This window comes from Prunus avium, chromosome 5 (assembly GCF_965620075.1).
Source record: "Prunus avium chromosome 5, drPruAviu1.hap1.1, whole genome shotgun sequence".
In the NCBI taxonomy this organism is placed as follows: Eukaryota; Viridiplantae; Streptophyta; class Magnoliopsida; order Rosales; family Rosaceae; genus Prunus; species Prunus avium.
Window position 1 is genome coordinate 20,756,970 of NC_142288.1, and position 13,743 is coordinate 20,770,712.

General features: G+C 36.1%; 3 protein-coding genes across 3 annotated transcripts; 2 read left to right on the plus strand and 1 right to left on the minus strand.

The window, feature by feature from the left end:
• Positions 1–1,699: 1,699 nt before the first annotated feature.
• Positions 1,700–3,339, minus strand: LOC110747729 (transcription factor bHLH14-like). The gene is made up of 2 exons (XM_021947847.2): positions 2,549–3,339; positions 1,700–2,416 (listed from the first exon to the last, which is right to left on the minus strand). Exons 1-2 carry the CDS (start codon positions 3,294–3,296, stop codon positions 1,704–1,706), a joined length of 1,461 nt encoding a protein of 486 aa, XP_021803539.2. The 5' UTR covers positions 3,297–3,339; the 3' UTR covers positions 1,700–1,703.
• Positions 3,340–6,315: 2,976 nt separating this feature from the next.
• Positions 6,316–7,080, plus strand: LOC110748055 (Reverse transcriptase (RNA-dependent DNA polymerase)). Its single transcript, XM_021948096.2, has 3 exons — positions 6,316–6,360; positions 6,586–6,873; positions 7,024–7,080. Exons 1-3 carry the CDS (start codon positions 6,316–6,318, stop codon positions 7,078–7,080), a joined length of 390 nt encoding a protein of 129 aa, XP_021803788.2.
• A 4,471-nt stretch (positions 7,081–11,551) lies between these two features.
• LOC148294493 (uncharacterized) lies at positions 11,552–13,135 on the plus strand. Its single transcript, XM_088253775.1, has 3 exons — positions 11,552–12,319; positions 12,391–12,764; positions 12,979–13,135. Exons 1-3 carry the CDS (start codon positions 11,552–11,554, stop codon positions 13,133–13,135), a joined length of 1,299 nt encoding a protein of 432 aa, XP_088109901.1.
• The last annotated feature ends 608 nt before the right edge of the window (positions 13,136–13,743 follow it).

The window sequence follows — 13,743 nt, forward strand, 5'->3', positions numbered from 1 at the left end:
ATCATTTAAAAAGATATTTACAAAAATATAATTTTTAATTGTAAGCTATTGAACTGCCCCACTGCAAGTGAAACTGCAGTTCAGTTCAATAGCTGCCAAAAGAGTTAAATAAATTGAATTGAACTGAAATGAACTGTTGAGCAACCATTGCGGATACTCTAAGGATACTTCATAAAATTAGGAGGACTGAAAATGGAAGCCCTTGCTTGAAAATCATTTAGTGAATATTTTGGACAACAAAAATTTAGTGGATATAGAATTAAAATTTGAGATAAATTTTGAAAATTTAGATTGAAAATATTTAAAACTGAAAAAAAAAAAAAAAAAAAAAAAAAAACCTGTCGTTGGACTGACGCCCATGACAGCCACCAAACTGTAGTTGTTTAGCTCAAGTCTTCCTCCCTTCAATCATTTGACAATTTCTAGGGCACTGGACAATTTGGTACGTATTCTTCATTAGACAATTTGGTACATAGGAGTGGTTGAAAAGTTTTTCAGCGTGAGTTGTTGGGAGCACAGAAGGTAGTGAGAAGAGGTGTGAGTGATCGAGTATAATTAAAAACTTTTTAAAAAGCAAAATAAATAAACTCATTTCATTACATCTAAAATAAAAATTTATTATGTGAATTTAACAATTAGTTTTGGGTCATACACAAAAAATGAATTAGGCCTTTTAAAAGAAAAATAATTGGACTCTAAGAATTGTTTTTCCTACCATTATTCTAATTTTTTTTAAAGTTTTTTTTTTTCCTATATATGTATGCACCAATTTTCAAAATTTTGTGGCGTGATTCCTTGGGTCCTAGGCTGTCACCTTACATGGGCCAAGGCTCTTGAACTTGAAAATGTGTTTGTTTAAGTATTCATCATTCTAGCTTCAAGAGATTGATAAGCAAAGTGTTTCTCCAACTTCATTATTCAATTTCATTTAATTATAAGTTAAATTTTTTAACAATTTTCTTTAAAAAAAAAACCTATGCCTTTAAAAAAATAAAATAAATCATAGTAATTTAATGAAAATGACAACAACAAAAAAGTAAATTATAGTAATTTAATCTAAACTACTGGGAGGGGATTCGAACTTGAGTGCATAATGGGGAGTATAGCTCTAGCCAATTTCACTAAGCCCATGTTTGCAATTATGTTGTGTTTTGATGTGCGATTGAGTCTAATTCCATTGAAGCTTGAGAAAAAAAAAATGTAATTACAAATGAGCATGTAGGCCAATTGGTGAGATGGGCTTGACTTTAAGTGGCTAGGGTTCAAAATCTAGGCATATATAGCCACACAACCTCAAACTGACATACTGGACCCGGTAAAGGAATGAGTGAAAAATCCAGACAATAATGCAATGTGACAATTATTGACCTACAAATCATTTTCTTTATCCATTTGAGAGTATAGGGACAATATGTTGGTCGGAGGATGGGCAAACCCGATTGCAAACATGCTTGAGATTATATGTTTCAGCAAGGTGCTGCTGGGTCTATCATGAAATTTTATTCTGGTTAAAAAACCCTAGAGATATAGATGACAGATTTTGAAAATAAAATAGAGGTAGGAAAAAAAAACTCACTTGATAATTAACTTTCACCCATTTTGAATTACAACAAGCACTACCAAAGAAGACGAATGAGAAAATCAATGGGAAATCATTTTCATCATTAGCTAGGGATGGAAGCTAAGTACTGATTTGATGATTTCTATCTGTGCCATCTTTTCATAATGGCGGTTCTCATGGCCTCCTGATCACTATTGAACCCATAAGGTACTCTTGCCACAACATCTTGAATCATCAACTCTTTCACACTCGATATGCTTGCATGGTAAACTTGTAACCCCAGACCTTTGAGTGCGTTCATCAATCGAGCATACGGGTAGTCTTGATCCGGACACTGAACTCGTATTATCGCTTCTGATCCCCTAATCTTCACTTCCACTTCCACTGGCACAACTGTTCTATTATTATAACTTGAATGATGATGATGATGATGATTATCAACTATGGAGCTGCTGCTTTGGCTAAGGTGATGATCAAGATGGCTAACACTACCCGTTTTGGGAGTTGTAGGTTGCTCTTGGATTTTGGCCTCCAATTCCTCAACCTTTGCTTTGAGCTGATTGATGTATGACACAGCATCAGCAAGCAAAGAGGACTTGTCCATTTTGGAGACATTGGGAACAACAGACCGGAGGACATAGAAGCGATGATTAAGCTTCTCCCTCCTCTGCCTCTCTGCCTCAACATGGTTTAACAATGCCGATTCTCTACTAGCTCCATTGGTTAACGATCTCCCTCTCTTTTTCGAACGAGGCTTCGCTATATTCTCAGAGATGAAATTGCCAATAGAATCAGAAGGTGACTCTGGTGATGACCGGCCTATATTGATAGGTGCTACTTCTTTTCTACCACATTCTGGGGAAAATGTATTTAAAACATCGATGTTAATAATAAAAATTGAGAGTATGAAGACACGACAATATCGACAAAGTATCGATATCGAGACAAACTATTTGGAATCTTTAATTGACTTAATTTCGTGCTTACCTTGCCTGGTTAGCTCTTTTTGAACTCCTAAAAACATCAAATTTTCTGGGGGTGGAACAAGCACATCGCCGTCACGGCTGCCCTGCTGCGAGACCCTGTTGTTATCTGATCCAAAGAGTGATTTTGATAGGTGCACAAGGCCCCAATCTTCTTTGATCACATCCACAGAGGCCAGCTCGAGCACCCCACAAGAAGTTGCAATGCAAACCAAAGTTTGAATTCCGTGCATTCTAGCTTCTTTCACTCTCTCACACTCATAAAACTGAAGCTCATGAATACCTGCAAGCCAAACAAAACCACCAGAACAAAATGCTCGGCCCAGAATATTCTTGGTGGCATGGCCTGCAGCAAACGACTGGGTTAAAGAAACACTGTAAAAGTAAAACCACTCAGATCCAGTGACATCTCCATGATCCACCATCCTCATCTCCAAGTCCAGCATGTCTTCATCGAAAAGAGCTTCTTCAGCTTCTCTGCTAGTCAACTTCTTGGCTAACCCAAATTTGGGTTGGTAATTATTGGTCACCTTGTTGGTTGTTTTGGATGACAAGTCTCTGTCGATTTGGAAATCTCCGGCACCCCATGACAAAGCAACTTGGCCATTGCTGTCTTTGGAGGCTCGCCAGAAAATGGAATAAACCCAACATTCAGGCCTGTTCTGAACTAAGAACTGGAGACGTTGTTGAAATATGGCTGGGTTTTCTGGACCAAAGTTGGGTGAAGAACATGAGGATATAATTTCTTCCATGGCTTAAATCTTTCTGCTACAAAAAATGAGTTCTATGTAAGAACTGGGGAGCAAGAGAGACAGAGAATGAGAAGCAGGGGAAGAAGAAATCGAGCTTGTGAGGCTGTGACTGCCGAAATGGGTACCTTTTATATTTAGAGCCGCTTTTTTTTTTGAGAATTTACCAAAAATAGCCAAAACTTGACTCCTAATTTCTAAAATGTCAGTTTTTGTAAAATATTTCAAATATAGCAAAAAAAACACTCACCTAAATAGACACAAATGCACTCAAATTTCAAACTCACATAAACCTAAAAAAGAAAACTCTATTAGATTAGGAATCTTTCTACGTACATTTGCAGATGCATTGCTGCCCTAGTCAAACAATGAGTGTAGTTCTTCCTTGATTCTTCGTTCAGTTTCTTCTTCATTTATTCTCCATACTGCACTTTAAACTTCCTTGCCTAACTTCTATGGTTTTTTCTTCCCTTTTATATTTAATTTGCATTTTAGTATGTAATTTTCTAGGAGCAGCTTTCTGGAACTTATCATGGGATTCCTATTTTATTAATCTGCTTTAATTTTGTTTGGTGGTTAAAAATATGCAAAATACTTGATAATATTGTTGGCAGTGGCAGAGTTGTTTCTAACTTGCTCCACCGTTCATTTTCAATTTAGCATTCTAATCTCTTTGTAATTTCAAATTTATCCAAGTTTTTTTTATATGGTGTGGAAGGCTAGATTTTGTATTCCGCATATTACATATTGCAGATTATTAAGTAAAATAGCTATTTTACTGATGTTGTGCTGGATTGATAAATTTAGTTTACTTGGGTTACTTTTGATGTGAGTGTGTTCTCTTGTACACACTTTACGTAATCTATGGCATCACCCTTTGAGTACAAATTTATTCATTTATCAATAAATTGGATGATATAAATCAACTTATGTTCTTCTATACAAACGTGGGCTAAAAATATTCCAAAGTTTTATTTAATAAAGTTTCTTTTTCAGGATTATGTGGGTTTTACATTTGAGGACATTTGTGTCTATTTAAATGAGCTTTTGGCTATATTTGAAATATTTTACCAAAGTTGACATTTTTGAAATTAGGGAGTTTTGGCTATTTTTGATAAATTCTCCTTTTTTGTTCTTTTATCATAAGTTAAAATAGGGCAGGTGACAAATACGGCCCGGGATCCGATGTCTCCATTTTCCATGCCTCTTTGTGTCCCTTTTATAATTTTTTGACATGCGTCTAACCTCTTAACCCTGATATAACTTTGTTAACTTGAATAAAATTTAAATATTAAAAGCAAAAAAACAAAACAAAGCAAAAACAACACTAGATCCTAGCTAGCAGCCGCCAACTCAATAACCCAGCCAACACTCAACAACCACCCACACTCATCTCATTGGCGGCATTCATCTCTCCTCAATGTCGGGCAACCTCATCTCCTCCTCTCTGTCGCTCGCCAAATAGGCTATCGCACCATTCCGACAACATCTGAATTTGGAAGGCAACCCAGCAATCTTGGAGGCAACGTTAATGGCGATGTGCAGAGAGAGCTTCAAAATCACATTGGGGTCGATGTCTTGAGATCATGATCATGGTATGAAAGAGAGAAACTCAAGGGAGAGGTCTGGTCCGCAGTGAGGAGGAGAAGGGGTTGCGGTTGCGGCAGGTGAGGTGATGGTGGTTGTTTGGTTTTTTTTTTCTTTTAATTTTTTGTTGTTATTTTTCTAATTCATTCAAGTTAACAACGTTATGTTGGGGTTAAGAGATTGGACACATGTCAAAAAATTATAAAAGGAAGACGAAGGGACATAGAAAATGGGGACAACGGATCTGGTCCTAATAAATATAGACCACCCATTCCTGGATCTATGCATGAAGTGTACATTTTTGTTGACTCTTTAAAAAAACAAATTTAATAATGCCTCTTCGCAAGCACAATGGGCACGAGAAGCACTTTTTTAGAGAGCATTTTTGCTCACCACTTTAACCAAAAGTGTACAATCATCATCCTTCTCAACACTTAACACATTTCCATAGACATTATAGAAAAATATAGATTCTCATTAATGATAATTAAATTACATAAGAGTATTTATACAAATACTAAAAACTAACTTTGCTTACTGTACAAGAGTCCTGCTCTAACAATATTCTAACATATCTTATCAAAACTATAGATGTCTAAACAGAGACTTAACAACAATATTCTAACTAACTTTAACTTGTTTGACTCCTTGTAGAGAGGTCGAAGGTAAAGTGTCCCATATTAGAAAGTTGAGAAACCTAGCAAAGGCTTATAAGGAGTTGGGCTACTCCCCCCATTGCCAATTGGTTATGAGGTGAAACCTTAACATCCTTCATGGTATCAGAGCGGGTTAGCCCACGTGTAAAAACCCAACAGCCACACGTGCTATATGTGTTGTCCACATATTAAGCTTGAAAATTCACCATATGTGCGGGGGCATGTGAGAATACAAAGGTAAATAGTCCCACATTGAAAAGTTGAGAAACCTAGCAAGGGCTTCTAAAGAGTTGGGCTACTCCTCCCATTGCCAATTGGTTTTGGGGTGAAACCTCAACTTCCTTTTGACACTACCACTAAACATCCTCTGCCAACTTCAATTATTCCTACAGATTTAGAATTTGTTCCCATAACCTATCTTCAAGCCTCTAAGTTTGCTCCTTGGAGACAAGCCATGCAAGATAAGTTTAATGCTCTCCAATTAATTGGTACTTGGAGTTTAACGCCCTCTTGTCCTCAACAGAATCTTGTAAACTGCAAGTGGGTTTTTTGAATCAAACGAAAACCCAATGGTTCTGTGAATAGATATAAGGCTCGCCTTGTTGCAAAAAGGTTATCTTCAGCAAGAGGGTGTGGATTTTGGTGAAACATTCAACCCTATGGCCAAACCAGTCACCATTAGACTTTTGCTTACCCTAGTGGTTCATCATAACTAGTTTCTTAATCAATTGGATGTAAGTAATGGTTTTCTCCATGGTTTTCATAAGGAAGTTGTCTATATGGAGCAACCCCTAGGCTTTGTGGATTCTTCTAAACCTACTCATGTATATCAGCTCCATCATTTTCTTTATGGTCTAAAGCAAGCTCCACGAGTTTGGTATGAAAAACTGCATTAAGCACCTCTTTCTCTTGGTTTTAGTGCTTCACAGTTTGATACCTCTTTTTTATTTTATTTTTTATAATCAAACGAGTTCCTTCTTTGGTTCTATGTGGATGATATTATCATCATAGGTCCTTCTACTTTAGAATGTACCTATGTTATTACTCAGTTGGGTGCACTATTTCCAGTCAAGGATCTTGGTCCTCTTCATTACTCCCTCGGTCTCAAGGTTCAGAGATCATCCACTGGTTTGTTTCTTTCTCAAGCCAAGTATGCCACTAACCTTCTCACCAAGGTGCAAATGACTAGTGCTAAACCTTGTGCCAGTCCCGTTGGTTCTGCAAAATTGGATCACAATAGTGATCTCTTACCTAATCCTGCTAAATATCGCTCTATTGTGGGGACTCTCCAGTATCTTACTTGGACTAGGCCTGATCTCTCATATGTAGTCAATCAGGTGTGTCAGTTTATGCATACTCCAAGAGACCCTCATCTACAAATGGTAAAAAGAATTCTAAGATACCTTAAAAAGGCACAATCAGCCATGGTCTTTTTATTCAAAAGCAAGCTACCAATGTTCTATCTTTGCAAGCCTACTTTGATGCAGATTGGGCAGGTTGCCCTTATGATCGATGATCTACTGGAGGTTATTGCATATTTCTAGGATCTACTCTCATCGGAGTGCAAAGAAGCAATCATTTGTGGCAAGATCCTCAACTGAAGCTAAGTACAATCTGCATCAGAGTAGGCTTCAGTTTGGTTAACTTTTTATAAACCTACATTATCAAACAAAAGCAGACTCGTGGCGAATTCTGGGGCCACAGAAATGAAGTAAACCATAAATAGCATGAGGTTTAGATGCAAAAGCATCTGCATAGGATCTCTAAATTGAAATGTGTGGTTAAAACTCAAAATACTCATAGCATAAAAATAAAAAGAATTAGATAATGATTTGGACATATCAAAGACTTTTGGGCTCATTTTGATCTCCCATTTATTTTATGATCTCGCGATTCACGTGGGTTGTTGCTATTATATTGTTTTTTTTTCTGTCTTTATAAGGCAATCATTAGTATTTTGTAGCTCGTGAGATGTTAACATTGAAATATCCTTTTCAAAAATATATATTTTATTCCTACACCTTCACGCAAAAGACAATATTGCCTTAATAATATAAGGTCCATCCTCCCTTTTTTGAGTGCGCAACAATGATGATCACCTTCCAACTTTCATATATAAAACCGACCAAAATCTACCACATGCCTTTTGGTTTTGTTTTTTATATATATAAAAATGCTATATTTAGAAACCACTCCACTCCAACAGACCACGGCCACACAACCAACCCCACCTCTTTGTCGGAGTCGGCCCATAGACGGTGGCTCCTTTCTCCCTGCCCGTGGCCACCCAATGTTTCTTTCTACCATCCATTATGGAAGGGGGAGGAGGGGTTTGGTGGCACGAATGTGGTTCTTTTGGAACCCTAAATCCTATACCACCCAAAAGAACTCGGTACATAAATCAGATTGAGCCAAATCTTTTACTCATTAAGCATGATCACGTGCATGAAATGAGCTGGGCGCTACACAAGCACGAGAACGAAATGAGTCCACTTTGGCCACATTATTCTAATAATACTACATCTATGAAAATATACTTTTTTAACAAATTCTTAGCAAAAAACAATTAAAATCATAAAGATTTCAAAATTTGTTCAAATCTATACCATGATCTAAGAGAAGAAGTTTTGTTAACCTTTGATAAAAATGCCTCTCTCTCTATATATCATTCAAATGTGAACACTATACCCTCTTTTTTTTTTTTGTCAATGAACGCTTGAACACTAGATCCTTCCAATTGTGATGTGAATACTTCTTCTAGAGGAAGAAAGGTGCACTAAGTGACAAAACTGTATTAATAAGATGTAAACATTATATTAAAAAATGAATATATATTCTTTTTTATTATAATCTGGTAAACATTGAGACAAAACTGTTTGGACTGTAGCCCCAAAAAGAAATAACGTTTGGTAATATTATTTTTCTTTAATTTTGGTCGCTCCACATGGTAGGGGCTTCGTGGGTCCAATATTGCATGTTCTGGTCATGATATATTTTTCCTTTAGTCATGTCATGATATTGTTTTATTTTGTTTTTTTTTCTTTTTCTGGTCGGAGTCATGCACTGTTTCTATCTTCTGTTAAAGAAAAAAAAAAAAACGTGCTCTTAGAGCAAGTCCAGCAGCTAAGGCTGGACTCGGGCTGGGGGGTTTTGGGCGAAAAACGGGCTCCAGCAACAAAGGCTGGCCCGAGGGCAAGTCCAGCCAGAGATACAAAACGAGGAGGCTGACGTCAGCAACAAAAAAATTTTATAAAAAATCGAAAAAAATCTTTAAAAAATACAAAAAAATTCAGAATTTTTTTAAATAAATACTTAGTCATATTTTTCACTTCCCACACCAAAAATCTTATCCGAAAATATTGTCCAAATTAATTATTTAAGTAAACAAATTTGTGAAAAAAATAAAAAAATAAATAGTATTTGCCCTAAACTAGGGCAACTGCTGGAAACCAACATTGCTTTTTGCAAGCCTAGCCCCCCCTCCCCTTGCCATGGCAAGGGGCAACTGCTGGAAATGCTCTTATTGGAAACTCCTAAAATAAAGATTTCACCCTCCTCCGCGTCCAATGCTCTCAAATTAGTGCTCCTCAGAAAATAAATAAATTATTTATCTTCTTGTCACAATCGTCTCAACGCTTTGGCATATAGCGCCATGAGGTGCACTTTAAAAAAATCATTTAAAACAATGATGATAAGTAAATTAAAATTTCACATTATTTATTTATACTTTATGGAAGGTTTCGAGTGAAATGGCCGCGTCATCACATAATGTTACAGTATTATAATATAGATGGACGACAATATTGATATTGAGTGCTGCTAAACGAACCCTAAAATTAACTGAGTACACCCTACTACAAAAGTATATATTCAATTACCGATTTACCCTAATATAAAATGACCAAAAAGGATATATGGAATTGTGAAACAATTATAATTTTAATAAGTACACCCTACTAACAATATTCAACCCTAATCAAGAGATTACTTGGTGCCCATCTTTGTGATCAACAAGCCATAATCGCTTGGAGCAGTCAAAGCCAGAATCAACCAATGTTGCATATTGATTGGAGAGCTTAAAAGGTAGCCTTGATGTTTCTAAATTTTAAACTTTTGGCTGTTTACTGATTATTTATGAATAGGTTTCCCCCAACCGCTGCTACAGTGAGCTCTTCCCTACTCTTGGGTATTTGTAGCCTCCCTGACACCATATTTAGAGTAAGCGTTCAATCTTCCATTGGGGAAGAAATCTTTCGAAAAATAAATAAGAAATTACATGTGCTTTCCAATTCAATATTGGACTACATGTTGTGCTTTCTAATTAATTTTTCTTTGGTGTAGAATGCTGTGATATGGCATTGGCGGATTCAGAGTGTAATAAGCATGAAAACTCCGAATTGAGATTGTCATGCTTCAGTAACAAGGTTGGTTTTCTTGTATCTTGTCATTAGGAATACCCATGCCTTGTTAGATCGATCATATTGTTCAAAATTTAGTTATGGCATGTTGGTTTAGGCTAAAACATGTGTACTGAACAATGACGAATATGAGGGTTTTTTTTACAGCATCCAGAAGATGTATCTAAGCAAGACACCGACATCAATAAACAATGTGTTTTAGACTACGGAAACGAATTTATCACAAATGAGGTAAATTAATGAATATTTATAAATTTATTTTATAATTGTGTACATTAATTTAATTATTAGTGATTTTACAGATATTTAAAAGTCGCGATGCATTAATAAGATGGACTCGTGAACAAGGGAAAACGAATGGCTTTGTGATTATCATTAAGAGGTCAGATATTGGAGGAGCTGGTAAATTCAAGACCGGTCGAATTCTATTTTGTTATGAGAGGGGTGGCCAATTTAGGAAAAAAAAGGTTGTGGAATTAGATAGCAAGACAACACACAAGCTTGATCGAAGTTCAAACCCTTTGAAGAAAAAAAGTGTGAAGTCTACTGGTACGAAGAAGTGTGGTTGCCCCTTTTCATTGAAAGGTGTGAACTGTGGTCCTGGAGATGCATGGCAACTTGAGGTTGTATGTGGAGTTCATAACCATCCTGCAGCACTAAATATGGAAGGCCATTCATATGCAGGGAGATTAACTGTGGAAGAGAATTTACTAGTGGTTGACATGTCTAAGAGTTTGGCTAGGCCAAAGGATATATTATATACTCTTAAACGTAGAGATAGGTTGAATGTGACCACAATGAAGACAATCTACAATGCCAGACAAAAAAGTAGGGTGATTGAGAAAGCAGGTATGTCAGAGATGCAGGTATTGCTACAAAAGTTGTTTGCCCATGAGTATGTAGAGTGGCATAGAAGCTATGGTACCGCTAATATTATAAGTGATTTGTTTTATGCTCACCCTACAAGTATTAAGCTACTGCGCGCATTTCCTCATATTTTGATCATGGATTGCACATATAAGACAAATAGGTTTTGCTATCCACTTTTGGAGATTGTGGGGGTGACGTCTACACATCTTACATTCTCAATTGCATTTGTTTATCTTAGTGCCGAGAAAGAAGACAACTACATATGGGCATTGGCTAGATTGAGGAGTGTTATGGATGATAATTCGATTCCTAGTGTTATTGTCACAGATAGAGAGTTAGCTCTCATGAATGCACTCCATAAAGTCTTTCCAAGTGTTCGACATTTATTATGTACATGGCATATTAATAAAGGAGTCTTAGGAAAGTGCAAAAATGTATTTGAAGACAAAGCTAGTTCAGACAAATTTTTAATTTCATGGAATATGCTTGTTTCATCAAATACAGAAGCCGAGTATGAAAGACATCTACTGGCCTGACAAACCAACTTCAAATATCACAATTCTATCATCAACTATGTGAAAGAGACGTGGTTGATTCCTTATAAAGAAAGATTTGTTGCTGCTTGGACGAACACATGTATGCATTTTGGGAATACAACATCAAATAGGTATTTATTATTGATTTTCAATTAATATTTATATAGCATACAATATATATATTACTTCACATGAAACATGTTGCTACAATATACAGGGCGGAGACTGCACATGCAAAGTTGAAGAAACAACTTGGTAATAGCATGTGTACGTTTGGAACATCATGGGACAAAATTCATCCTTTAATAGAATTGCAACACACTGAGATAAAGGCATCATTTGAGAAGAGTCTGTCATTTGTGCAACATGATTGCAGGAAAGAAGACTTCAAGGAGTTGATTGGTTTTGTATCTATTTCTGCATTGGATAATATTATGGTTGAGCTAAAGCGGTTAGATTATATTGGGGTTGATCTTATATCATGTGGTTGCATAATAAAACACACACATGGATTACAATGTGCACATGAGATGCAAGAGTTCAAACGGACTCATAGGCCCATTCCACTTGACTGTATTCATCCTCGTTGGAGAAAGTTAGATTTTTTGGAGCCCCGACCTACTACTACACCGAACAATCCTCCAGAAAATGCACAGTTAGAATTATTTGTGAAGTGGTTTCAAAGTTGTAATTCTGAGACAAAGAGACATATTAGCATGAAGTTACAAGAGATTATGAATCCCGCATCTACCACACTTACACAACCCCAGTTGAAGATTAAAACAAAAGGTCGTCCAAAAGTTGACACATCTACTCGACGTTTGCCTTCTGCTTTTGAGGTTGTTACAACACCGCCATGTAAGAAGCCAAAGACCATACCCCAAAAGCGATCAGTTTTGAATAGTCAAACACAACCATTGCCATATGTGTATCTAAAGAAGCCGCCTTCGAAGTTACCTGTAAGTAATTACAATATTAAATTTGTATACTGTCGTTTATATTGTAATTTGGGTGTAATTGTAATATGCAGGTCTATAGGCCTAAACCCAGTGTAGATGACTCTTGCTTAACACCAGAGTTTAACAAGTGGTTTCCTAAACATATGTTGATACATATTAGAGGGGCACAAGATGTTAAGAGTGATGGTAATTGTGGTTTTAGAGCCATTGGATCATTGATGGGGTTTGGTGACAATGCTTGGCGCAAAGTACACAGGGACTTGTTGAAGGAGTTGAGGAAAGAATCTATCATATATGAGTTAATATTAAATGGTAAGGAACGGGTACAACATATTGAGTATATGTTGGACTATTTTGAGGACTTCCCACTTCAAGATAGGTGGATGACTATACCAGATATGGGACACCTCATTGCATCTTGTTATAATGTAATCCTCATGGCTTGGTCAGTGCATCAGTCACTTACATTTTTTCCATACGAGACTGCTCCATTGGATTCTATCTATCGCCGTGAGATTTCAATTGGATTTGTTAACCACAATCACTGGATTAAGGTAAAACAATTAAGATGTTTATATATATATATATGTTTGCTTACTATTCTTTTCACATGATTGGTTTTATTTAATTTTTTTGCTTTTACATGTTTATTTGGAAAGTCAACACCCTATGCCACCAGTTGATCAGCGTTGGTTGAGATGTGCAACCATAACTGCATCAGATTGGATTACGCCATATCAGGATCGTATACGTCAATTTAGATATGAAGCTGGCGTAGCGGACCCTTATGATAATGACCCTATATTTATTGAGTAGTTTTGTAAAGCATCATATTGGTGACCTTAATTATTATTTGCATTTTCATTATACCATTAACAGTTCTTGTTTTGTAACATAAATATAATAATTATGATGGCTTTTTGCTCATTTGGCTTCTACCAGCACAAAAAATGTTATGAGATACTTTGTGGTTGATTTCCCATTTGTCCTATTGTGTTTTTAACGAAAGAGGTGATTGCAAGAACTTGGAATTGCAAAAAAGTGTTAATAGTTTTAGTAGAAGCATAAATCCATATGAAAAGTGAAAGATTTATAAATACTATTAAAAAAATAAAGCTCAAAATCAACTATAAAATAATGCTATAAGTATTAGAGTCTACCATTGGTATTTTTGGTAGTTTCATAGGGTGTACTTAGTTAATTTTACATTTTGATTAAAATATTAGGGTGTACTTAGATCGTAGGGTGTACTCAGTTAATTTTAGGGTTCGTTTAGCAGCACTCATTCACCTATCTACGGTATTAATGAGCACACATGTTATAACATGGCGATTTGATAATTAAACTGAAAAATTTAATTGGAAAGTCATTTTCCTTTTGGATGAGAAACTCGAAACTCACAAAAAAGTAAAAGACAAACTAGA

Coding starts and splice junctions, on each gene's coding strand:
- LOC110747729 (XM_021947847.2), bottom strand. CDS start 3,296: ATGGAAGAAATTATATCCTCATGTTCTTCACCCAACTTTGGTCCAGAA. Junction 2,417..2,548: donor AAAAGAGCTAACCAGGCAAG/GTAAGCACGAAA, acceptor CATTTTCCCCAG/AATGTGGTAGAAAAGAAGTA.
- LOC110748055 (XM_021948096.2), top strand. CDS start 6,316: ATGGAGCAACCCCTAGGCTTTGTGGATTCTTCTAAACCTACTCAT. Junction 6,361..6,585: donor ATTCTTCTAAACCTACTCAT/GTATATCAGCTC, acceptor GTTATTACTCAG/TTGGGTGCACTATTTCCAGT. Junction 6,874..7,023: donor TCTCATATGTAGTCAATCAG/GTGTGTCAGTTT, acceptor ACTTTGATGCAG/ATTGGGCAGGTTGCCCTTAT.
- LOC148294493 (XM_088253775.1), top strand. CDS start 11,552: ATGAAACATGTTGCTACAATATACAGGGCGGAGACTGCACATGCAAAG. Junction 12,320..12,390: donor AGCCGCCTTCGAAGTTACCT/GTAAGTAATTAC, acceptor TGTAATATGCAG/GTCTATAGGCCTAAACCCAG. Junction 12,765..12,978: donor AATGTAATCCTCATGGCTTG/GTCAGTGCATCA, acceptor TTATTTGGAAAG/TCAACACCCTATGCCACCAG.